This window comes from Cervus elaphus, chromosome 5, assembly GCF_910594005.1.
Source record: "Cervus elaphus chromosome 5, mCerEla1.1, whole genome shotgun sequence".
In the NCBI taxonomy this organism is placed as follows: domain Eukaryota; kingdom Metazoa; phylum Chordata; class Mammalia; order Artiodactyla; family Cervidae; genus Cervus; species Cervus elaphus.
The window spans coordinates 80493521-80518465 of record NC_057819.1 but is presented as its reverse complement, the minus strand read 5'-3'; the positions used below and the strand labels follow the sequence as shown (position 1 = coordinate 80518465).

Sequence of the window (24945 nt, the reverse complement as noted above, 5' to 3'; positions counted from 1 at the left end):
TCTTCTCCAACACCACAGTTCAAAAGCATCAATTCTTCGGCGCTCAGCCTTCTTTACGGTCCAACTCTCACATCCAGAGATGACCACTGGAGAAACCATTCTTAAATGTTGTCACGCCTTAGTATCTGCTGAGGGCCTTCAGATCAGTTAAAAAGGTAGGAAACAGTCCGAGGCTCTGCAGCGCCATCTCTCTCCACCTCCCACGGCTTCTCTGGTGTTGTTGGCAACTTAGGAACAATGAACCTTGAGTGTCATTTCCCCTGACCTTGGTTGTCCCAGGTTCTTCTCTCTACTCTGCCACCTTGTGGATTTTTGGGGAACTGCGCCTTCTGCCGTGAGCCCCGGTGACACCTAACTGATGCTCCCAGTCTCCCTGGAAATGGTCATAGGCAAATAGAAGGAGATTCTCCCCACCAGAATGACACTCACAAGATTATCTTGCTCTATCAGTTTTGCCATTGTTCCCTTTTGTGAGATGATATCCCCAGAGCCCCACCTGAAAGGCATTTGAATGACCTGCCAGTATCACACCAGGGGGCCTTATCACCTGAGGCCGTGAAGCAGTATCCCACGGTGGGATACAGCCTTTCTCCAGTAGCACTTCTGTCCACTCAAGGTTCCCTTTTCTTTCTATTTTTTTTAAAATTATAAAAGCAATACAAGCTTACGTAGAGTTTACAATCCAGTGGAGGAGACAGATTTTAAAAAGTAAGCAAAGACGACATTTACCCGTTTACAGGGAGTGCCTTGAGGTGGACAGTCATGGTGGTCGGGGCAGGGAACCTTCACTATGCAGGTTGGACAGGCTTGTTTGTGGAAGAGAAATTACAAACTGATACCTGAAGATTGAGAAAAATCCAAGAACAGGGAAGAAGAGCACGTGCAAAGGTCCTGGGTGGGAGAGAGCTTGTTAAGTTGAAAGTAACGAAGTGTGGCTAGATTGGCACGCGCTGGAGGGGTGTGCGTGGAGTGGGTTTGGAAAGGATCACAGTCCCTGATAACACAGCGTCCTGTAGTGCATCATAGGGATTCTCATTCTGTTCTGAGCACAGTGGGGAGATAAAGAAGGATTATTAAGCAGGGAAGTGACAAGGCCCGATTTATATTTTGTGTTTCTGTTTTAAGAAGACTATCATTATTGCTACATGCAGAATGGTTTGAAGCAAACAGGGAGGGAAGCTGGGAGACCTCTTGGGAGACTGGTACAGGCAGCTGGGTGAGAGGTAACAGTAGCTTAGATTCTGGTGGTGGCAAGAGAGATTGAAGAATCTAGGCCCATGCTGGTGGTGGCAAGAGAGATGGAAGAAAGCAGGCCCATGTGGCTACTGAGCACTTGAAATGTGCAGGTGTTAAAGATGTGGTACAAGAAAAAAAAAAGAATGTGAAATATCTCACTATTACTTTATCTTGATTACCTGTTGAAATAATAATATTTTGGATATTTCATGTTAAATAAGTATAATTAAAAATTATCTTTTTTTTACTATAAAAATGTGGCTACTAGAAAAATGTAGATTATGTATTAGTAGCTTGCACCTATGAGTCACATTATGATTTTATTGGACAGTGCTGATAAAGACAATAGTTGCCAAATTAAAAAGTACTTTTATAGTAAATTTACATTGGATACATAGAAATTTCTAGCTAGATATAAACTTTTTTTTTTGGCCCACAGAAGATGTTTATTTGGTATAACAATGCAGCTAATGTTTGTTCTAACCACAAAGAATAAAAAGAATAAAAGGCTTGACAATGCACATAAAAAACCAAGGTGTTTAGTGTGACAAAAATAGTGCTCCTAAAATTTCTCAATAATTACAGTTATTGAAAACTGTGTGAAAACAGAAGGATGGTAATAGTAACAGAGTACATAAAACCAAACATATAATATTGAGCAAATTAACATATGAGGCGACTTTGCTAACAATGCATGGTTTCTTCCCCCTTGTTTATACTGTGTTCAGACTACCTTTATACCAACAGAATGGGCAGAACACTTTGGTTTAATATCAGTTACACAACATTAGCATAAACTTGGACCACTACCGATAGGAGGCTGTTTTCTTTTGAGTGGGCAAAGTAACCACACAAACATCAGATCCCTTCTCTGAATTGAGAATTTTATCCCAGTCATTGCCATCTACCATCCACACATGTATTTCATAATATATTTAAAATTTTATGTAATATATATTTGGTGATTTTGGATTTAAAAAGACTAGCTTATTGAGATTTTATTATCTTTAAAAAAATACACTTCAGTGTGGAGTGAGGCTGCTTATAGTAGGACTGATAGAATATTGCCAGAGCAATATGGGGGCATAACGGGAAGAGTGCTGGGCTTTAGAGACAGAAGAATTTGGCTGGACTTCTGCATAACGTGTGAACTTGGACATTATTTCACCTCTCTGAACCTCACTTCCTTTTCTATAAAATGAAGATGAGCTATGCAGCTCATTCCATAGCCTACACCCTACGTGGTTGCTGCTGCTGCTGCTAAGTCGCTTCAGTTGTGTCTGACTCTGTGTGACCACATAGATGGCAGCCTACCAGGCTCCCCCGTCCCTGGGATTCTCTAGGCAAGAACACTGGAGTGGGTTGCCATTTCCTTCTCCAATGCATGAAAGTGAAAAGTGAAAGTGAAGTTACTCAGTTGTGTCCGACTCTTTGCGACCCCATGGACTGCAGCCTACCAGGCTCCTCCATCCATGGGATTTTCCAGACAAGAGTACTGGAGTGAGATGCCATTGCCTTCTCCGACCCTACGTGGTAGGTATTGTTATTTCTTTTGTTCAGGAGAAGAAACTGAAGTTCAGAAAGGGTAAGTGGGAGCTTCCCTGGTGGTCCAGTGGGTAAGAATCTGCCTGCCAATGCAGGGGACATGGAAGATCCCACATCCTGCAGAGCAATGAGACCCCCTCCTCTCCCTGCCGGACCCCCCCCCCCCCCCCCCCAACAAACACAACTACTGAGCCCGGCCCACGAATGGCAGCTACTGAAGCTCTCTCACCTAGAGAGCATGCTCTGCAGCAAGAGAAGCCACTACAGTCACTGCAATGAGAAGCCCACGCACTGCAACTAAAGAAAGCCCGAACGGAGAAAGGAAAACCCAGCACAGCTACAAATAACAAAACTTTCTTTTTAAAAAAAGAGAGAGGATAAGTGATTGATGGAAGGTTACGTTGCTAGAAAGACATAAACCCCAGGCGTGAACCCTGGTCTATCTGGCTCCAAGGTCAGCTGAAAAAAATTTTCCCCTCATCAGGCTCCTGGCTAATTTCCATGCCCACCTCTGAAATTATTGGGGAGGTCAAATTAGATTGGTGAATGGGCTTTGGGAAAATGTCATAAAATATGCAAATGGAAGAGATGATGCAACCTCAGTGAAACAATAGGAGCATAAACAGAAGCTACAGATAAACACAAGCTACTCCAAGAAGTCTATGTATCTGTTTAAATGAAATGGTTGTTGCATGCTGCTTTATCAAATTCAAGCTCTGAAAGTCATATGACAGAGGGATAATTTCCTTCCTCAGGATGAAAATTTATAGGAATTCAGAAGAAAATATTTTGGTGATCATAGTAAAAACTTCGAGTCAGATGAGTTTCGCATCATGCTGTGAGCGCTGTGAGTCAAAGCACAGTATTTGGGCCGGATGTCGCTTCCTTCAAGTAGGCTGGCTCTCTGTGGGGGGATTCATTCTGCGACAGGCAGAGAGCGACCCGGCAGGATGAAGAGGTTCTTTGTGCTTGCGCTGTCTCTCACCTTGCTGATTTTCTTCTCAGGTGAGCATTAACTCCTGAAATCTATGTCTATGCTGACAAGATAAACTGGAATAAAGCTATTTTATATTTTTAAAGTATTTTTTCAGAATTTCAAATAATATGTAATACATAATAATTCAATGCTTCTTTTTTTTTCCCTTAAGAGTAGGCTCCCAGAATTGCTATCACAAGGGATAAATTATTTTTTTAATCTTTAAATGCATTTGAATACTAATTCTCAAAAATGCTGATCAATCTTAAAATTTGACATACATTTTTTTCACTTTTTTTTTGGCTGTGCTGCCTGGCTTGTGGGATCTTAGCCCCCCTGACCAGGGATGGAACCTGGCATTCCCTGCAGTAAAAGTGGGAGTCCTAACCACTGAACCACCAGGAAATTCCCTTGATATACTTTTATTATAATAATACCTTTTAGAGTTTGTGTGTGATTATCAAAACTTGATTTACTTTAATTATAATATTATAATATCTGTTTTGAGAGATCATGCATGCTTACCAAGTTTAACAGAATCTTCTTGTCATGAGAGAACCTTCCAGTAACATTTAAACTTGATTTAGTGTGTTGAGGCTTTGAAAGAATCTCCCCAAAGCAACCCTGAGGGATAAGAAACACACTGGCCAGAGACCTGAAGAAAACGTGTTTAAAGAAACATATCCATTAAAGTAATGGCCACTTTTAGAGGACTGGGTCATCGCAGTAGGTAAATAAGTTTTAGTTACGCAGCCTTAGCCATCTTAGGAACAATTAAAAATTCCTCTCTGAGCCTTTGGGAAAGAAAGCCCAGCCCTCTGAGACAGGTCCCTGTGAAAGAACTTTTGTGTGCCGACCCAAATTGGACTTGCAAATGCCTGGCCTTGGACGGAGAGATGGCGTGTGGATGGGGGTGCCTGAGAGTCCCCGAGGTCCCTTTCTGACTTTTTCAGGGGCCTCTCCGATTCTGAAGGAAAAGCAGGCCAAGCAGTTCCTGAGATCCCGGCGCCAGGACAGGCTGAGCAAACCCGGGTTCCCCGATGAGCCCATGCGGGTGAGTTCCAGGCAGGCTCTGGGCTGTCTGGAGGGAGAGGGAGGTGGTTGGAGTGCTTGTTCACTGTGAAACCAAATGAGGCGGTCCTCCCAGCCCAGGGAGGGCGTTAGATGGAGACTCTATAGAGTCTCAGGTGCAGGGTGATCACCTTCTCCTCACGCCTTTCTCTTCCAGTGTCGCCAGCCCCATTCCCCTGCTGTTCACGCAGGCTTTAAATGGAAACAGTGCAGCCCCCGCTGAGGGTCCAGGATCCTGAGTGGGCTGTTGGGCGGCTCCTCTGAACGGGACGTTCGGGAGCTGTGCCCCGAGGCTGGTGTCAATCCCATCTTCTCCCTCTTGCCCTGGGCCCCGGGCAGGCTGGCCCAGCAACCCCAACCAGTGACGATGCTCTGTCTGGGCAAGGCAGGATCTCTGTCCTGCTGCCACCAGCTTCTGCCCTCACCCTATGCCTCTGAGCCCCAAGGCTGGGGCCTTGGCTCTGCCTGGTAGGTCCGTGGTGTCCACCTAGTTTTTCTGAACCAGGAGCCCCGCTTCCTGCCTTCATTTTGTGACTTGTGCTGGGTGCTACAAGACCCTGCCACCGTGGCTTGTCTTGCCTTCCCATGACAGAAGAGCTGACATTCCTGGTCTTTTTATCCCACTCAGGTAAACGTAAGAGCTTCCCAGGTGCCTCAGTGGTAAAGAATCTGCCTGTCAAGGCAGGAGACGTTGGTTCCATCCCTGGTTCGGGAAGATCCCCTGGAGAAGGAAATGGCAACCCACTCCAGTATTCTTGCCTGGAGGAGCCTGGTGGGCTACAGTCGCAAAGAATTGGACACGACTCAGCAACTAAACAAGTCTTCCCTGGTGGCTCAGACAGTAAAGCATCTGCCAGCAATGCGGGAGACCTGGGTTCGATCCCTAGGTCGGGAAGATCCTCTGGAGAAGGAAATGACAACCCACTCCAGTACTCTTGCCTGGAAAATCCTGTGGATGGAGGAGCGTGGTAGCCTACAGTCCATGCAGTCGCAAAGAGTCGGACACGACCGAGCGACTTCACTTTGAAGACGGTCCCTCACGTTTCTCAGTACTCTTGACTTCAATATTCTTGACTGTAAAAAAAGGGTAACAAATAGTACTACTCATATTACTATCATATCATTGTTATAAATAATAGCGTAAAGCAACTCCTTTGTGAGAAGAGAAGAAGGTAATTCATACTAAGGCACTTAGAAGAGTACTCAGCAAGCAGGAAGACTCCTCTGAGTACGAAGCACCAGGGACGGGGTGCAGCAAGGCTGCAGATGGTCCTCCGGGTTTCTGCTCCCCGCCGGTGGCAGACACAGAGGAGCCAGCAAAGCCTATTTCCGAGAGTCGCTTAGAAACCAGGCGGGGGCTCCAGACTGTGAAGGGGGGACGTGGCTTTGTTCTTTCTGGCAGAAGCCAGAGGTGGCTGGAGTCTCTGAGTGCAGGGGGATGGGGCTGGCGGGGGGCAGACGCGGGAGCAGGGACGGTGCGGGGATGCTGGACTTTGGCCTTCAGCAGAGGACAGTCAGAGGATGATTCAAGTGGGGGAGTGCAGACTCAGGCTTTAAACAGACAGCGTTCAGAAGAGGCCCAGGACTGAAGTCTGAGTCCCCAGGCGCTCAGAGGTGGGCATAAGCAGCAGACCCCTAGAGGCTCAGGAGGAATGTGAGGGGAGGGGGGGAACCCAGGCAGGGGGCCACGGGAGCCCAGGGGACAGGGCTTGGGAAGGGGCGGGGTGGAGGGTGACAGAGCCGATGGGGGGCAGGGTGTCTGGCTCCAGGGTCCCTGGGGGGCCCCAGTTGGTTCTTTGTGTTTGTGGGGTGTTGTCTGGAGGGGCCATTCTGGAGGCTCTTCCTCGTGGGCCCCGGAGGCTGGGGGAGGCCCGTCACAGGGCTGGTTCAAGGCCCCTGCAGGTGCCCAGGAGACAGGCTGTGCTCGGCCCCAGAGTGGGCCGAGCATTTTCTCCGCCAGCGTCTGCCCTGAGCTCTGACTGTGGAAGGGCGGCCCTGCGGGGATTGGAGGCGGTTTAGGCAGCAGGTGGCCAGGGCGGTAAGGCTCCGCTTCCTGCCTCCAGCTTCCTTCCTCCGCCTGTGCCAGCTGCCCACCATGCTCGACTCTGCCCTCAGACACGGCTTGTTGTGGTCCCTCCATGCCCAGAAGGTCCCAGAGCTCCTTCTCTGACAGTTTCCCTCTTCCCAGCTCCTGATCATCACCAGCCTTCATCTGTGACAACCCTCCACTTGCCTCCAGCTTTGCTGTTTTCTGGTATATCTGGCTCTGGGGTTTTGTTAATTTGATATTCTTTCATAGGTTTGACCACTGGCTCGGGCTTCCCAGGGGGCGCTAGTGGTAAAAAAACTTGCCTGCCAATGCAAGAAATAGAAAAGACTTGCGTCGATCCCTGGGTCGGGAAGATGCCCTGGAGGAGGGCATGGCGACCCTCTGCAGTATCCTTGCCTGGAGAATTCCTTGGACAGAGGAGCCTGTCGGGCTATAGTCCACAGGATTGCAAAGAGCTGGACATGACTGCAGTGACTTAGCACGCACGCATGCACCAGTGACTCATCTTAACTTCTTGAACCTGCCTGATCTAGTTTCTGTGATTCTGTCTCGACTCACCCACCATTTCCTACACATTTCGCATGTGGTGCAGTCCTGTGTGTCCCTCACCAAGACACTGACCTGTGTCTAGAATCCTTAGCCACTCAGTCAAATTTAGAAAAGTGCCTATCGTGACCTATGGTTGAAATATGTACATAAATACATAAATATGCAATAAAGCATTTGGTAGTTAGTTTACACCAGTAGTTCTCACGCAGGAGTGATTTTGCTCCCCTACCTCGGGGACATTTGCCGACGTCTGCAGACTTCTTGGGTTGTCTCAGCTGCTGGGGGGAGGGTTTACTATTGGCATCTAACAGGTTAAGGCCAAGGCTGCTGCTGAATATCCTCCAATGCACAGAGAAGCTCCCACAACAAAACTCGTCTGGCCTGAACTGTAGTAGAGCCGAGAGTGAGGAAGCCCGGCTACAGTGCTAAACAACCTCTTCCTCTTTCACTGTGTGTGTCTCTCTGAGTGTCTCTAGCACTCACTCACAATTACTTCCACCCACGCACGGTCCTGGCTGAACCAACACAGTTTCCGGAATCACATTTTTTTTTCCCTTAGGAGCGTGTTTCTTCATCTTGGCTACGTGCTGGAATCAAATGGGGAGGTTAAAAATATGACGCCTGGGACCCCTCAGGTGGCCCGAGGTGTGACATTGGCATCGGAGAGGGGGAGTGGGTAGAGGCCCCCAGATGGCATCAACGTGCAGCTGAAGCCCAGAACCACCATCCTGGGCCTTCTCCGGGGAGGCCTGCCATGGGTAACAGTGTGGAGCACGTTTAGAAAGCAGTTGAGTGTTGAACTGTGGTCTGGAGAGTAGGTGGCTTAGTTGTTTAGATGCAGGTAAGAGAGAGAGAGTGTGTGTGAGAGGGTTGAGTGGTTGAGCAGAGGGCCCTCCATGCTGACCAAGGTGGGCTCCGAGTTACACTCTACATCCGCGGTGCCCTGCCCAGCACTGGACCTGAGGCTGTAGACTAGATGTTCTTCTTTCATTTGAGAAGCGTGTGTCCATAGTATGGATAAGGATGAGCCAGAGTCTTCCAGCCTGACTCCAGTTATCTAATGAGGTTATCTGGCACACGGGGTCTGAGAAGAGGGCCTCGAGCTCTAACCTGAAAGAGGAAGGAGGCTGGGAAGGCTTCCTGGAAGAGGCACCACTGAGCTGAGGCTTGAAGGAAGTGGAGTTTGCAGACAGTGTGTGGGTGGGCGAGGTTGGACGAGAGCGCCCTCCAGTGTGATTCCAGGCTGTATTCTGTGCAGACTGGTTCTGGACTATGGCCTTTCGACTGGGGGTGAGTCCTTTCCTTTTCCTGGAATAGCAGTTTTCTCTGTAAAATGCAGAGTGTGGCCCAGAGTCTGGCTAAAATGTTCATCCCAGGCTTCCTAATCTAGAATCTGGAGAAAGTGTCAGGGCGACCAGGTTCTTGGTGCCAGGCAGTGACTTACAGGAAGAGCCCACTGCCAGACCTGGACTTGGCAAGGGCCAGAGGGGTTATTTGGAGCCCCTGGAGGGGCTTATGTCGGGGTCTCCCTCAAACACCAGGCCCCCCCTGAGCTGGCCCTGCTGCTGTGTGCCTGGCCTCCTGCACTTGCTGCCTGACTTTGTACCCCCTTGTGTCCCGCTGTTGACTTTTCCTTTCAAGGGATTTACTGAGGGCAAGATGAACAATACCAACCACCTGTTGTGTAAAAAGAGGCACCTCACCCCCTTTTTAAAAAATTACAGTATTTTTTAATTGAAGTATAGTTGGTTTACAATGTTAATTCGTGCTGTGAAGCAAAGTCAGTCAGTTGTATATACATGCATATATATATATTCTTCTTTTCATATCATTTTCCATTATGGTTTATCACAGAATATTGAATATAGTTCCTTGTGCTATACAGTTAGTTGCCTTACCGTTTCGATTCACCTCTTTCAGCTGAGCAACTGGTGGATGTCACCACCGTCTTAGCCTGCATCGCTGTCAAATGTGGGCCCTGGGTGCAGTGACCTCTGTTTGTCAGCAGGTCACCAGGAGGCCATGAGATGCACCTCTGGCCACATAAACCACACCTCGTGGCTCTTTACTTTTTGCCGAAACCACTTTCTACCCTCCTTCTTTCTTTGTGCAAACCATCTACTTACATGTTCCTTTGTTAAGGATGGAGACACTTCTGTGTGTTCAGGGTGGCAGCTATTGTGTGTGTGTGAGAGAGAGTTTGTGTACGATTGTATGTGTTTAGGGTATATATGTACTTGAGGGTGTGTATGTGTGAAGATATGTGTGTGTGTATGACTATACGTGTGTATGTGTGCGAGAGTTTGTGTATGACTGTGTGTATAGGATATAAATGTATGAAGGGTGTGTATATGTGAAGGTATGTGTGTGTGAGGGTTTGTGTATGACTGTGTGTATAGGGTATATATATATATATATATATATATATGTGAGGGTGTGTATATATGAAGGCATGTGTGTGTGTATGACTATACGTGTGTGTGAGGGTTTGGGTATGACTGTGTGTATAAGATAATATGTATGTGTGGAGGTATGTGTGTAACTATACGTGTGTGTATGTGAGGGTTTGTGTGTGACTGTGTGTATAAGATAATATGTATGTGTGGAGGTATGTGTGTGTGTGTAACTATACGTGTGTGTATGTGAGGGTTTGTGTGTGACTGTGTGTATAAGATAATAGGTATGTGTGAAGGTATGTGTGTGTGTATAACTATACATGTGTGTGTGTGAGGGTTTGTGTGTGACTGTGTGTATAAGATAATATGTATGTGTGAAGAGGTGTGTGTGTGTATAACTATACGTGTGTGTGTGTGAGGGTTTGTGTATGACTGTCTGTGTTTAAGATAATATGTATGTGTGGAGGTATGTGTGTGTGTATAACTATACATGTGTGTGTGTGAGGGTTTGTGTGTGACTGTGTGTATAAGATAATAGGTATGTGTGAAGGTATGTGTGTGTGTATAACTATACGTGTGTGTATGTGAGGGTTTGTGTATGACTGTGTAATGAGGAAGTGTATGTATGTGAGTGTGTGTGTGCATGAGGGTGTGTGTGTGTGTGTGTGTGTGTGTGTGTTTTGGAAAGGGCATCGCAGGATAATGTTTTTCAGACAGTCTGGATTCCAGTTTCCTCTCTTTTGACCTTGAGTGTCTAGGACACACGGGATGATAGGCGTTGAGCACAGACAGCCTCTTGGGGCCAGGTTGGGAGGCGCGGGCTGTCTTAGCGGAGTGGTCTTTCATTCTGGACTCGGTGGGAGCCACAAGGGGGTTGAAGCGGGGCGGGGTTAGAGCTGGCGTGCAGGAGCCACTTAGAGGCTCAGGACACAGCCTCTTGAACTCTGGCCTTCAGGTCTCATTATCCACAGGACGTGGGATATTACGTTTTTGGACATGTTATGGCACCTCCTTGCCACGGTAACCTGGAGATGGACAGGTGAGCCAGGACAGATGAGCAGCGTGGGTCTGTCCTCGGGAGCTGAGCCTGGAGACTCATGTGCTCAAAATTACCGAGAGATGGCCAGCGGGTTATTTCATTTTGCTTCTTCTGTCTGAGGGACTGTGCACAAGAAAACCCTTTCAGAGAGAAGAGAGGCCACTGGTGAGAGGAAACGTATGGTGCTTTGGGGAGGGATCAAGAATTCAGAATGAAAGCAAATAGGAAGATTTGCAGTCGTCTCTCCTCGGGAGTGTCTATGAAGCAATGTTTGTATTCTTGACACTTGGCTTAAATATTGGCAGGTGTTGGCTTCTGTGGGATGATAGGTGTTTTGGAAGCAGGTTCAGACAAGCTTTACCCACACATCTCGGGGGCTGGGCAGCTTTGACAGCCTGTATCCTGCCAACTCAAGGCAACAACCACTCTTTCCTGACTGTGTGGTGGGAAGGACAGAATAACGTCTTTGAAAAGATCACTGGTGCGCCCTCCTTGTGGGGAGGCCTGGCTTCCGCCTCAGAGGAGTGGGAACCCCTTTCAGGCACCCTTGATGGAAGAAGATGAGGACCGAGGGAGAGAGGAAGAGACCCGGCTCTGGGAAGGAAGCCGGAAGTGTTCTGAGTGTCTGGAGGCAGCCAGGAAGGAAGGGTGTGAAAGTCCCAGAGGCGGGGATGGGGAGAGGGGTCGGGGTGGGGTGGAGGGGAGATCAGAGAGGCCCGCCTCTGACAGAGTTCCTGTGGCAGGAAATAGCCAACACGTTCATTTTATGGCAGGGCCTTGGAGTTGAGTTTGAACCTGGGGGAGTGGCAGAGGGCAGGTGTGTGCCGTGCAGGGTGAAGGCGGCTGAAGGAAGGGGAAGGCAGGCACTCGGATCTGGAAGCTGGAGTGATGGGGGAAATGAGACCCCCAGATCTTCAGAGAAGCAGGGGAATTGGGTTCTAGATGTCACAGGAAGGCGACAGGCCCTCCTGGAGGGCTAGGATTCACGTGGGGACAAACCTCCCCCCCCGCCCTGGGGACATCTGGGTGTTCGCTGAGTTCACTTACTCTGCTCTATGATTTAGGACTGAAGTGTATGAAGACATCATGCTGGAAGTCTCCAGATCCTCAGGTAGGGGAAACAGCCTGAGAAGCTGAGGGAGACACGGCTGTGTGGAAGGAAGGGCTGGGCTCGGGGTGCGAGGGGAGAAGCTGGAGAAGAAAGATAGTCCTGAGTTTTCCCTGGAGTGTGTCAGCAGTCACGACTGCACTTCTGCTGATGGTCAGGGTTTGGGGGCTGAACCCTCAGAACTCCAAGAGTGGTCCCCAGCCCGGCTGGTGGGCTTCACTTGGGAGCCCACCAGACACGCAGAGCCTCAGGCTCCTCCCCACATGTGAAGGTGGGCCTGAGCTGCAGGCTGGGGGCCCCAGGGGCACGTCTAAGTGCGAGAAGTGCTGTCCTGGAGGGGCGGCCCTTAGCTTCTACTCCCAGTGTCCTGCGGGCTGGGATCAAGCCAGCGCTTGTTTTGTTTTGACATAAGGATCCCTCTTGCTTCCCTCTGGGCTCTCTGCTCGAGTGGATTCCTGTTTTCCAGGACACCTGGCCCCTGGCTTCTCTCTCTCCTCTGTGGTTTCTCCTGCTGAGCCACAGTCTCCTTTGCCGGGTTCTTAGCCCTCGACAGTTCTTTAAACGTCAGAGCATTCCAGCTCTCTGCCTCTTATAGGCCCCTAGTTGAAGCATCACCTCTGTGCCGATGGCCGCACACTCCTAAGTCCAGCCTGGGCTCTCTCCACGAGCTCCCTCACACAACTGTCCGCTGGGCTGTTTGCACTGGAACATCTAGCCTGCAGCTCAGACCTAACCACTCCCTGCCCTTGCCTTCCCCCTTGGGGTAAGGGGGGCGGCCACCTCCTCCTAGTTGTGTGAGCCTGAAATCCAGCGTCTGACCACTTCTCACCTCCCCGGCCACCGCCCGAGCCCTTAGAGTGGACCGAGCAACATCCTTTCTGGACCCCTTGGCTTCTGTTCTCAGCAGAGCGGTGAGAGTCAGTTCTTAAACACGTAAGCCAGACCCCATTTTCCCCCAGCTTAAATCCTTCCAGTGACTTCCTGCCTTGCTCCAAAAACTGCCATGGCCCGACAATGGCCTGCGAGGCCCTAGAGGTCTGTCGCCTCCCTCTGTTCCCGCCTCGACCTCCGCCTGAGTCTCATCGCTCTCCCTGCCCCACACCTGCAGTCACGCTGGCCTCATCCCGTGCTTTGGACACATCAGGCTTGTCTGCCCCTCCACTGCTGTAGTGCAGGCTAGGGGGAAAGCAGGCTTGCCTTTATTTCGTGACTTGCTTTTTTTTTTTCACTCAGTAAAACTTCTTGTTCTAGTTCATTTTAAATTGAAGTGTAGGATAAATGTATTATGCTATGGTCTGAGTGTTTGTGCCCTCCCCTCCCCTCCATTCATATACTGGAATCTGAACTCCCAAGTGACGGTATCCGGGGATAGGGCCTTTGGGTGGTACTCAGGTCATAAAGGCTCTGCTCTCATGGACTGTAAATGGGATTAGTATCCTTATGAAAGAGGCCCCAGGAAATCTCCCCAGACACGTCTGCCATGTGAGGATGCGAGGAGATGTCTGTGGCCTGCCAGGCAGCCCACGTCCGCCCCTGCTTCCACCCTGATCTGTGATCTCCCACCTCCTGGGCAGGAAGAAGTCAATTTCTGTGGTTGGTGAGCTGCCCAGTCTGTGGTATTTCAGGTTATAGAGCATGAATGGACTAAGACATATTACAACTTACTTATTTTATTTAACTCTTCCTGGAACAATGGGCATTATAGTTATTTCTGATCATGATATCCTTGTACAGAGGTATGTTTTGCCAACTTCAGTGATAAGAAATGAAACTTCTGAGTCAGAGGGTTTATGTACTTGCAATTGAAATGGGTACTGCCAAATTGCCTTACCAACTCCCATCAGTAGTGTGTATAAAAATACCTAGTTCCTTGTATTCTTGGCAACACCTGTTCTTATGAGACTTTGCATGAACAACATTTAAAATGGGAATAAATAAGGTTTTAAAAGGAAGGTCAACCACATACTTTTTTATCTGTATATGCTTACTTATTGAAAAAGACCCTGGTCAAAAAGAATTCATTTGAACCAGTCCTAATGAGATGGATGAAACTGGAGCCCCTTATACAGAGTGAAGTAAGCCAGAAAGATAAAGAACATTACAGCATACTAACACATATATATGGAATTTAGAAAGATGGTAACGATAACCCTATATGCAAAACAGAAAAAGAGACACAGAAATACAGAACAGACTTTTTTTTTTTTTTTTTTTTTTATATACAAAAAGTTTATAAGAACAGACTTTTGAACTCTGTGGGAGAAGGTGAGGGTGGGATGTTTCAAAAAAACAACATGTATACTATCTATGGTGAAACAGATCACCAGCCCAGGTGGGATGCATGAGACAAGTGCTCCGGCCTGGTGCACTGGGAAGACCCAGAGGAATCGGGTGGAGAGGGAGATGGGAGGGGGGATCGGGATGGGGAATAAGTGTAAATCTATGGCTGATTCATGTCAATGTATGACAAAACCCACTGAAATGTTTTGAAGTAATTAGCCTCCAACTAATAAAAAAATTAAAAAAAAAAATAAAATAAAATAAAAAAAAAGAAAAAGACCCTGATGCTGGGAAAGATTGAAGGCAGAAGGAAAAGGGGACAACAGAGGATGAGGTGGTTGGATGGCATCACCCACTCGATGGATATGAGTTTGAGTAAACTCCAGAAGTTGGTGATGGACAGGGAGGCCTGGCGTGCTGCAGTCCATGGGGTTGCAAAGAGTCAGACACAACTGAGCGACTGAATTGACTGACTGACAACTTTATACTCTTTTCTCTGTATGTGTTTATGGAGACAAGTTACCTAACAGTAATGATATGATTTTCTCCATAATAAAATTTGGGGCAAATTAATACTTTTATTTTCATGCTTTTTCTACTGCTTAGTATTTATGAGCATGTGCGTGCTAAGTCGCTTCAGTCGTGTCTAACCCTTTGCGACCCCATGGACTGCAGCCCGCCAGGCTCCTCTGTCCGTGAGATTCTCCAGGCAAGAGTACTGGAGTGGGTGGCCATGCCCTCCTCCAGGGGGTCTTCCCAACCCAGGGATGGAACCTGAGTCTCTTACGTCTCCTGCATTGGCAGGCGGGTTCTTTATCACTAGGGCCCCCTGGGAAGCCCCCTACTTTAGTATACTAGTTTATATTAGTTTCTTAAGGCTACCATGACAAAATACCACATACTGGATTGTGTGAAACAATAGAAATTTATTCTTTCACAGTTTGGGAGGCTAGAAGTTTGAGATCAAGGCTAGAAGTTTGAAGTCAATGGCAAGGTTGGTTCCTTCTGGGAGCTTGCAGGGAGAGCCTGTGCTGTCTTCTCCCCAGCTGCTGGTGCTGGCTGGCCATTCCTGGCATTTCTTGGCTAGCAGCTGCATTACTCCGATCTCTGCATCTGCCTTTACACGGCCTTCTTCCCTCTGTGTCCTCATGCCCAGATTTCTTTCTTCTAAGGCTCCTTGTCATTGGATTTAGGGCCTACCCTAGTCCAGTATGACCTCATTTTCAAGTAAGGTCACATTCACAGGATTCAGGTGGACATTCAATTTTGGAGGACTCTATTCAACCCAGGACACTCAGTTTTTTATTTTTAATAAACATATGCATCAGTTCAGTTCAGGTCAGTCGCTCAGTCGTGTCTGACTCTTTGTGACCCCATGGACTGCAGCACACCAGGCCTCCCTGTCCATCATCAACTCCTGGAGTTTACTCAAACTCATGTCCATCGAGTTGGTGATGCCATCCAACCATCTCATCCTTTGTCGTCCCCTTCTCCTCCTGCCTTCAGTCTTTCCCAGCATCAGGGTCTTTTCCAATGAGTTAGTTCTTCGCATCAGGTGGCCAAAGTATAGGAGTTTCAGCTTCAACATCAGTCCTTCCAATGAACACCCAGGACTGATTTTCTTTAGGATGGACTGGTTGGACCTTCTTGCAGTCCAAGGGACTCTCAAGAGTCTTCTCCAACACCACAGTTCAAAATCATCAATTCTTCAGTGCTCAGCTTTCTTTACAGTCCAACTCTCACATCAATACATGACTCCTGGAAAAACCATAGCTTTGACTATACAGACCTTTGTCGGCAAAGTAATGTCTCTGCTTTTTAATATGCTGTCTAGGTTGGTCATCGCTTTTCTTCCAAGGAGCAAGCGTCTTTTAATTTCATGGCTGCAGACACCAACTGCAGTGATTTTGGAGCCCAAGAAAATAGTCTGTCACTGTTTCCATTGCTTCCCCATCTATTTGCCGTGAAGTGATGGGACCAGATGCCATGATCTTCGTTTTTTGAATGTTGAGTTTTAAGCCAACTTTTTCACTCTCCTCTTTCACTTTCATCAAGAGGCTCTTTAGTTCTTCTTCGCTTTCTGCCATAAGGGTGGTGTCATCTGTATATATGAGGTTATTGATATTTCTCCCAGCAATCTTGATTCCAGCTTGTGCTCCATCCAGCCCAGCATTTCTCATGATGTAGTCTGCATATAAGTTAAATAAGCAGGGTGACAATATGCAGCCTTGATGTACTCCTTTCCCAATTTGGAACCAGTCTGTTGTTCTATGTCCAGTTCTAATTGTTGCTTCTTGACCTGCATACAAATTTCTTAGGAGGCAGGTAAGGTAGTCTGGTATTCCCATCTCTTTAAGGGATTTCCACAGTTTGTTGTGATCCACAAAATCAAAGGCTTTGGCATAGTCAATAAAGCAGATACAGATGTTTTTCTGGAACTCTCTTGCTTCTTTGATGATCCAGCGGATGTTGGCAATTTGATCTCTGGTTCCTTGATTTTTCTAAATCCAGCTTGACGATCTGGAAGTTCACAATTCATGTATTGTTGAAGCTTGGCTTGGAAAATTTTGAGCATTATTTTGCTAGCGTGTGAGATGAGTGCAATTGAGTGGTAGTTTGAACATTCTTTGGCATTGCCTTTCTTTGGGATTGAAATGAAAACTGACCTTTTGCAGTCCTGTGGCCACGGCTGAGTTTTCCAGATTTGCTGGCATATTGAGTGCAGCACTTTCACAGCATCATCTTTTAGGATTTGAAATAGTTCAGCTGGAATTCCATTGCTTCCACTAGCTTCGTTTGTAGTGATGCTTCCTAAGGCCCACTTGACTTCACATTCCAGGATGTCTGGCTCTAGGTGAGTGATCACACCATCATGGTTATCTGGTTTATGAAGATCTTTTTTGTATCGTTCTTCTGTGTATTCTTGCCACCTCTTAATATCTTCTGCTTCTGTTAGGTCCATACCATTTCTGTCCTTTATTGAGCACATCTTTGCATGAACTGTTCCCTTGGTGTCTCTAATTTTCTTGAAAAGATCTCTAGTCTTTCCCATTCTATTGTTTTCCTCTATTTCTTTGCATTGATCGCTAAGGAAGGCTTTCTTATTTCTCCTTGCTATTCTTTGGAACTCTGCATTCAAATGGGTATATCTTTCCTTTTCTCCTTTGCATAGTTTTCACCAAAAACAGCAAAGGAGAGGGGTTAAGGGTAGGGCTGCAGAGTGCCAAGTCTGAATCCCAGCTCACCACTTTTTGGTTATCACATCCTGGCCAGGTTGCTTAAACTCTGTCTCAGTCTTATTTTTAGATATAAAGGTGTGATGAGCAAACTTGTCTCAGAGATTTATTGTGAGAGAAGACATGCAAAGCACAGCGCCTGACAGTTGTGACACTGGCTCTCATTCTTCTTGTTTTTTACAAAGCAGCAGTTGAATAAATAAATACTTTTAAAAATATATCAAAACAAAAACCTCTTTGGCGCCTTACTACTTACAGGGTAAAAGCCAAATATCTTGGCCTGGGAGACAGATCAGATGCAAGGCACCATTTTGTCCCATTTCCTGCTGTTCTTTCAAATCCATTTATGCTCCAAGCAGCCTGGAACTTCTCAGTGTTTTTCAAAGAGGCTTTCCTCTCCTTGGTCTCAACATCTTTTCACAAATGATTCCCTTTGCTGGCAGGGCTGTTTTCCATTATTTCTGCCTGGTACCCTCCTCTTCATTCTCAATGTCACTTTCTCTATCTCCCCTGAGTTGGTCCTACCCTTATAGTTCTCAATCACAAAATAATACTATATATTTACATAGCTTCATCTATATGGATGTAAATTTCTAGAAAAAGCTCTAGAATTTTGATCAGCTGACTTTTAACTGTGTCATCTCATTAAGGAGGCTAAGCTGGTAGGATGTAATCTAGGGAACTTTATATTTTATATTTGAATTTTAAACAATAACAATATGTTCATGTGTTACTTGTATAATTACAAATAAAATTTAAGCCATTTGTATTTATTACAGCAAACTTGGAAACCAAGAAAGAATCAAAAGAAGAGTAAAAAACCAGATGTAGTCTTATTCTCTCTCCTCAAAGGTAGCATTGCCATTTTGGGGGATGTATTTCTTTTTGTTGTTTTTGTGTGTATTTTTAAAAAGTATAGTCATATTCTTATCTACAATTTTGTATCCTGGTTTTTCTCTTAATATTATAATATACACATTTCTTCATATTATTATAACTCTTTATAACCATAATGATAGTAAATTACCCTCTTTTGTTTGATCATTTCCACTATCTTTTTAAGTCTAATTTTTCATATTAAATTTTTTATTAAAACTGAGTCTTTACAATATATTTAAAATGACATATTCCACAGACAAATATTTAAGAGAAGACTTCTTTATGTATAATTATTGGCATACAAATTTAAGAACATATTTAAAACTAAGCTAAATATTTATATGTATATATAAATATGTATGTATGTATATATATATATAATATATATATTATATATATATATATATAAATAAATATAGCCAAGTTGGAAGTGGAAGTGAAAGTCACTCAGTCATCTGTGGTCCCATGGACTGTCCATGGAATTCTCTAGGCCAGAATACTGAAGTGGGTTGCCTTTCCCTTCTCCAGGGGGTCTTCCCAACCCAGGGATTGAACCCAGATCTCCCACATTGCAGGCAGATTCTTCACCAGCTGAACCACAAAGGAAGCCCAAGAATACTGGAGTGGGTAACCTATCCCTTCTCTAGGGGATCTTCCCGACCCAGCAATCGAACCGAGGTTTCCTGCATTGCAGGCGGATTCTTTACCAACTGAGCTATCAAGGAAACCCATCCAAATTGGATATATATCCAAATTCATATCAATGATCTGAAACACCTGAGTTTTAAATTGTTGGTTTTCCAGATAGTGTGAAACACTTTTCATCCACTTTAGAAAGGACCCAGGCCATCTAGAAAGAATAACTTTGTTTAACAGACACTGTTTCCCAAAGGTAGCTTAGAAGTCGTCAATGCAATTACAATTTATCTTTAGAAGCTTCTTCCAAGTGGATATCTATCCGTGATGTAAGGAAGGATTCCCATGTAGCAAGGCACTAAGTAATGGAAAGACACCATCAGGACATCGAGACACCATCTGGAGATCAATGGTAATTCACTTTCACTGTTCATCATAGAGAATGTTCTCCTCAGCCCTGGTGGTAAACGCTGACTTGATAGCATTTTGCATTGTTTTGTTTCCATCTTTCCCAATCTGCTTTCAGGGTTTTATTAGTGTACTTCACTTTATCTTCCAGTTTTCCAGTCTCTTCTGTAAACAGATCAGTATCTGCCTTTTTGGAGGTCAAAGCTTCAACTTTGGAATCCAGTTCTGCCTGTATCTGGTCTCTTCATGACACCCATTAACATTTCACTATAAAGCACATATTCATATACACAGGAAGCAGGGCCTCTGAGAGGCCAGACATCTGTTTTCAGAGGCTGTACAGCATTTGTCAATGCAGCTGGCAACACCTTTTAGAGTATCAGCCAGATCTCCTTCTGATGCTGACCACAGAATATGAATTGGGTCATATTCTTTCATTTCATCAAAATATTCCCTTTCTTTCTTGCAAATTCTCTGAGATATTTTAATCTATCAAATTTATTTTCTGGCTGAATATTTCAACAAAGTTATTCATTTCCATGGATTCCTCGGGGTGACTTTTAACTCCTCTCATTGATAATGCAGCCGCTCTGTCTGCCCCATCCTGCTGAGTAATCTAGGCCTTTGCTTCTTGTGAGAAGAGAGTTCCCAAGTTGTGCAATAGGAAAAACTTTAAAGTCCTCATTAAATGTTAGAGTTGGATGATCAGCAACTCAGTTCAAAAATTTGTGCAATGCCTTCCTGCGTATCTCAGTGATGTCACCGTTAAAGCATTCCACCATTCCTTTCACTATAAACTTTTCTGGCAATGGTGGAATAATCAGAGTGGGTTGTGCTTCTTCAAGTTTTTCTTTCAATCAAAGAAAACCTTGATAGTGTCTCCTAACTTCAAAGAAAACCTTGATAGTGTCTCCTAACTTCGAATTCACTGAGTCAAATTCTCCATGAGATGTCTTAGTAATAATCCTGTAAATAATAAAAGTTTCAATTGTAGTAACATGGCTTTCAGGTTCATCAGCTGTAACGAAAAGAAGGAGTGTGCCTTAAATTTAATTTTTATTTTATATTGGAATATAGTCTATTTACAATGTTGTATTAGTTTCAGGTATACAGCAAAGTGATTCAGTTATACATATATCCATTTGTTTTCAGTTTATTTTCTCATAGAGGTTATTACAGAATATTGAGTAGAGTTCCTTGTGCCACACAGTAGGTCCTTGTTGATTATCTATTTTACACATAGTAGCAAGGATATGCTAATCCAAAACTCCTAATTTATCCCTCCCTGACTTTTCCCCTTTGGTAATCATAAGCGTGCTTTCAAAGTCTGTGAATCAATTTCTGTTTTGTAAATAAGTTCACTTGTATTATCTTTTTAGATTCTACATGTAAGCCGTATCATATGATGTATGCCTCTGTCTGACTTACTTCACTTAGTATGCTAATCTCTAGGCCCATCCATGTTGCTGCAAATGGCGTTATTTCATTCCTTTTTATGGCTGAGTAATACTGCATCATACACATGTACTACCTCTTCTTTATCCGTCCATCTGTCGAACATTTAGGTTGCTTCCATGTCTTGGTTATTATAAATGAACCTCAGGGTGCATATATCTTTTATAATTATGGTTTTCTCCAGACATATGCTCAGGAGTGGGATTGCTGGGTCATATGGTGGTAGCTCTATTTTAGTTTTTCAAGGAACCTCTATATTGTTCTCCATACTGGTGATACCGGTTTACACGGCCACCTACAGTGTAGGAGGGCTCCTTCTTCCACTGTTTTTTCTATGACAAACAACAGTCTAAAAGTTTGTTCGTATACTATTTTTAACATTTTGAATTAGTTGCTAAGGACATATTGCCAGAAAATAAATGACTGGGTCCAAGTATATGAATATTTTTAAAGCTTTTAGTATATATTTCCACATTGCTTTCTAAAAGTTTTAAAAGATAATTCATGTTCTTGTCCTCCAAGAGTGTTTTAGTGGAGGTTTTAAGGTAAAACACGAGGGGAACATGATTATGGTATCTTAAATTGTAGGTCAGTTGGCCATTTCTGGGGCAGGAGGAGTGGATGCAGTCAGGGAAGATGAGGGATCAAAACTGACTTGCGGGTGTCTGTGTGGACGCGTGGGTGCTATTCAATGGCCCTGGAAACCTAGGAGGAGGAGCAGGTTATCTTGTGTACTTGTTTCTTCTGCTTTTGCCTACCTGATTAACTCTACTCATTTGCAGAGATTCACCTGAAATGATGCCTTTTTAAAGAGGATTTCCTGATGTCCCCATCCTCCCACCATGAATTAAAGCATCCCTCTGGCCTAGCACTCACAGCATAAACTTGCTATTTCTGACTTAAAAAAACAAAAAACAACCAACCTCTCTTTCTTACTAGACTGCTCTAAACTGCTTGAGCAGATGGACTATTTGTTTCACTTCTGGGCCCCCAGCACCAAGCAGAGTTTGACATTTACTAAATGCTCATGATACTTATTTCCTTTCCTCTCTCTGCTTCTCTCCAGGGGAGAAATGTTGCAGGACGTAACTCTACCACAGAACCTGGAGGTTATTTCAAAGACATCTTCCCCATGGCCTTGCTTAAATTCATTAAATTTCTCTTAGTCATTCCAAATTTTAGGGAAGAAATTATTGCCAACTGCTGGGGTGAACCATGGAAATTCTCTAAAAAGATGACATCTGAGCTAAAATTATGTCCTTTTTGATTGTATTCGTAAGCACTTGTGTGCCCTGGGAATATGCTTTCCATTTTGGCCTGTGTTCCTTTAAGGAATGTTCTTGTTGGGCAAGTATAAATCATATTAGCTTTATTGTAAATAGTCTTTGTAAAATATGCTTTCTTATTTGGCGCCTTGACCGATGTATGTAGTGACTCCGTTACCCTTTCGCACCCTGTGATCTCAAAAACCAGTGCAGAGCGACCGAGAGGCAAATTGTGCACATAAATGATTTGCCTTCTTTTAGGACTGAGCTTTCTGGTGGCCCTGAGTAGTTAAGTTCTGACTGTATGATTACCTTGCTTTTACTAATGAGCAAAATACTTCATCCAGATGTCAGTGGATCTTTAATTCCATGCAAATGTCATGGGAAGAAGTTTGCCTTCTTGGAAAAAGATCCCACCTTGATAGATTAACTGTCTAGTTTATGATTCTCAGCTAAGCTCAAGTTCCAGTGGGTTTTTAATTTCATTATCACACCTCTCCTGTGCTATTATAAAGGACCTCTTCCAATTTCTGCTCTAATTACTGAGAAATTATTTGCTTAAACCATTACAATTGGCATTGGACATGGAAAACAGATAGTGGTTTTGTTTGCTTTAATTTTTTTCCCCGTGAAGAAAGAAATTAAAAAAAAAAAAATGAAAACTTATTTTCCATCTACCCCTTCTTTCTTGATCCAGGAACATTTGAGATTATCATTAATGCTGGGCCATTTCTAACCTAGCCAACACAATTGTTGAATTTGTGGTTTTCAGCAGATTTTCAGTTTGGCTTTTCATCTTTGACTAATGATTGCTTTTAGGCCTTTGTGGCGTATTCATTTCCCTAACATTTTAAATAAATAGTGAAATGTCATGGAAACCAGAGCTTGTTTCTTTCTCTCTCTATGTGTGTGTCTGTATTGTTTTTCTTCAACAATGATTTCAGCCTCTATTTAGGAGTGTGAAATATATATATATATATATTTCACTCTTGGATGCTTTTTATGTTCATTTGGCCTGGGCCATTATAATGGGCAGATTGACACAGATACCCAGGAACCTCCCAAAGAGCAGTTAGTGAGATTATGGAGAAAGAACAGTCATTTCACTTACTCATTCCCTTGTTTGTACATTTCTCCTGTGTGTTTTACTGAGGTCCCACTATGTGTCAAGAAGTCATATACTAGGTATGTCTTGGTCACTCATCAAAAAGCCAGATAGGTGTTTGGCTGAGAGGGACAAGGATTAAATGAGTAAGGATGCCAATGAGCATATAATTATAAGAGGTGCAAAAATGCTGTTTTTCAGTGGTGACATTCTTTTGTATCACCACCAATCTCATTGGAAAAGTCTTTCTGGAAGCTCTCAGATTCATGGTTGCAAATGTAAGTTTCCCAAAGTTAGTTCTAATTTCCCCTTGAAAGCTCAGATTTCACCATTTAGTAACAAGCGCTGTCAGTTGTTTTCCTGGAAGTGACAAGCTCAGTGCATTCGTTTTTGGAAAGACGCCTGCCAAACAGGCACATGAAACACACCTAGTTCAACCCTTGACACCTCCAGTCCCCCCAGTGCCTTCCCTTGAGAAAATGGTTGCACTTTGTTGGGTGGCGGAAGTGCTGCTTGCGTACTTCCTGTTGGTCACTTTCCACGGCTTCACCAGGGCGTGTTTCTGTGAAACTGGCATGCTAAGAATGCTTTACTTTTATTATTTATTTTAGCTGTGAGTGTGTGGTGAAGGACACTGTGACCACCAGGATAGCTGGTGCCTTTGTCTGCAGAGGCGTCAGTTTCACCCACAGTGAGGGGTTTCCCAAGTGGCTCAGTGGTAAAGAATTCGCCTGCCAATGCAGGAGATGAGGGAGACGTGGGTTGGATCCCTGGGTCGGAAAGATCCCCTGGAGTAGGAAATGGCAACCCACTTCAGTATTCTTATTTGGAAAATGCCATGGACAGAGGAGCCTGGTGGGCTACAGTCCATGAGGTCACAAAGAGTTGGACATGACGGAGTGGCTGAGCACACATGTGCGTGCACAGTGAGAAGGCAAATGCCTTAATATTGTTCAAAAAGTCGTTTTGCCATCGTGGACCCCCTAGGGGAGCACACATCATGCTCTGAGGACCACGGCTTTAGCCTTTTATTCAACAAACATTTATTGAAAGTTTCCTGTGGACCAGTTCCTGGGAGAGATGCTCTATCCACAACTTCAGGGCATGCTCAGGTCTTCCATATCAAATAGCAACCAAAATTAACTGAGGAGGGCTTAGTCAAGGGCTTTTTACAAAGGTGTGGCAGGATGAAGGGGAACTGACAGGAAATGATAAAGGCTGCAGAGCTGAGGCTCCCGAGGCAGGAGGGTGGAAGGGAAGAGTGTGGTTCCCAGACCCAGAGGGGCAGACCTCTAGAAGCTGGGTCGTCAGGGGAGCGATGCAGACGACCTGCCGGGAGTCCTCGGGGAGGGGAGGTACCAGGGGAGTCCGTATGGACCCCACCTCTCGCCTCCTGCCTCCAGCCCTCTGTTGGCACCTCCTCCTCCAAACCCAACTGGGGGCTGCAGGACAGAAGCGTCTGTGTTGCAGTTCATCTAGGTCAGCCTGTTAGTGCCAAGGGCCAGGAGAAGGAAGGGGGAGAGTGGGTTTATTTATTTATTTATGGTCGCACCGTGCAACATGAGAGATCTTAGTTCTCTGATCACGGATGGACACTGCACCCCCTGCATTGGAATCAAGAGTGTTAACCCCTTATCGGCCCGGGAAGTCTTGAGAATGGGTTTAGAAAGGAAAATGCAGATGACGTATTTGGCACAGAGCTTCATTCGTA

At 45.1% G+C, this 24945-nt stretch overlaps 1 protein-coding gene and 1 pseudogene across 2 annotated transcripts in view; one reads left to right on the top strand and one right to left on the bottom strand.

Annotated features, from left to right (window-relative positions):
* The first annotated feature begins 3657 nt into the window (after positions 1 to 3657).
* C5H17orf67 (chromosome 5 C17orf67 homolog) overlaps positions 3658 to 24945 on the top strand; it is a 31847-nt gene continuing 10559 nt past the window's right edge. Inside the window, exons 1-2 of one of the 2 annotated variants that reach the window (XM_043900866.1) lie at positions 3658 to 3786; positions 4711 to 4811. In XM_043900866.1, coding sequence (XP_043756801.1) covers positions 3732 to 3786; positions 4711 to 4811 — 156 coding nt within the window. In that variant the 5' untranslated portion in view covers positions 3658 to 3731. Of the gene's footprint in view, positions 3787 to 4710; positions 4812 to 10725; positions 10863 to 11926; positions 11974 to 24945 lie in introns of those variants that run through there. The other variant, XM_043900867.1, reaches the window with a different exon arrangement.
* LOC122695660 lies at positions 19282 to 24709 on the bottom strand (annotated as a pseudogene).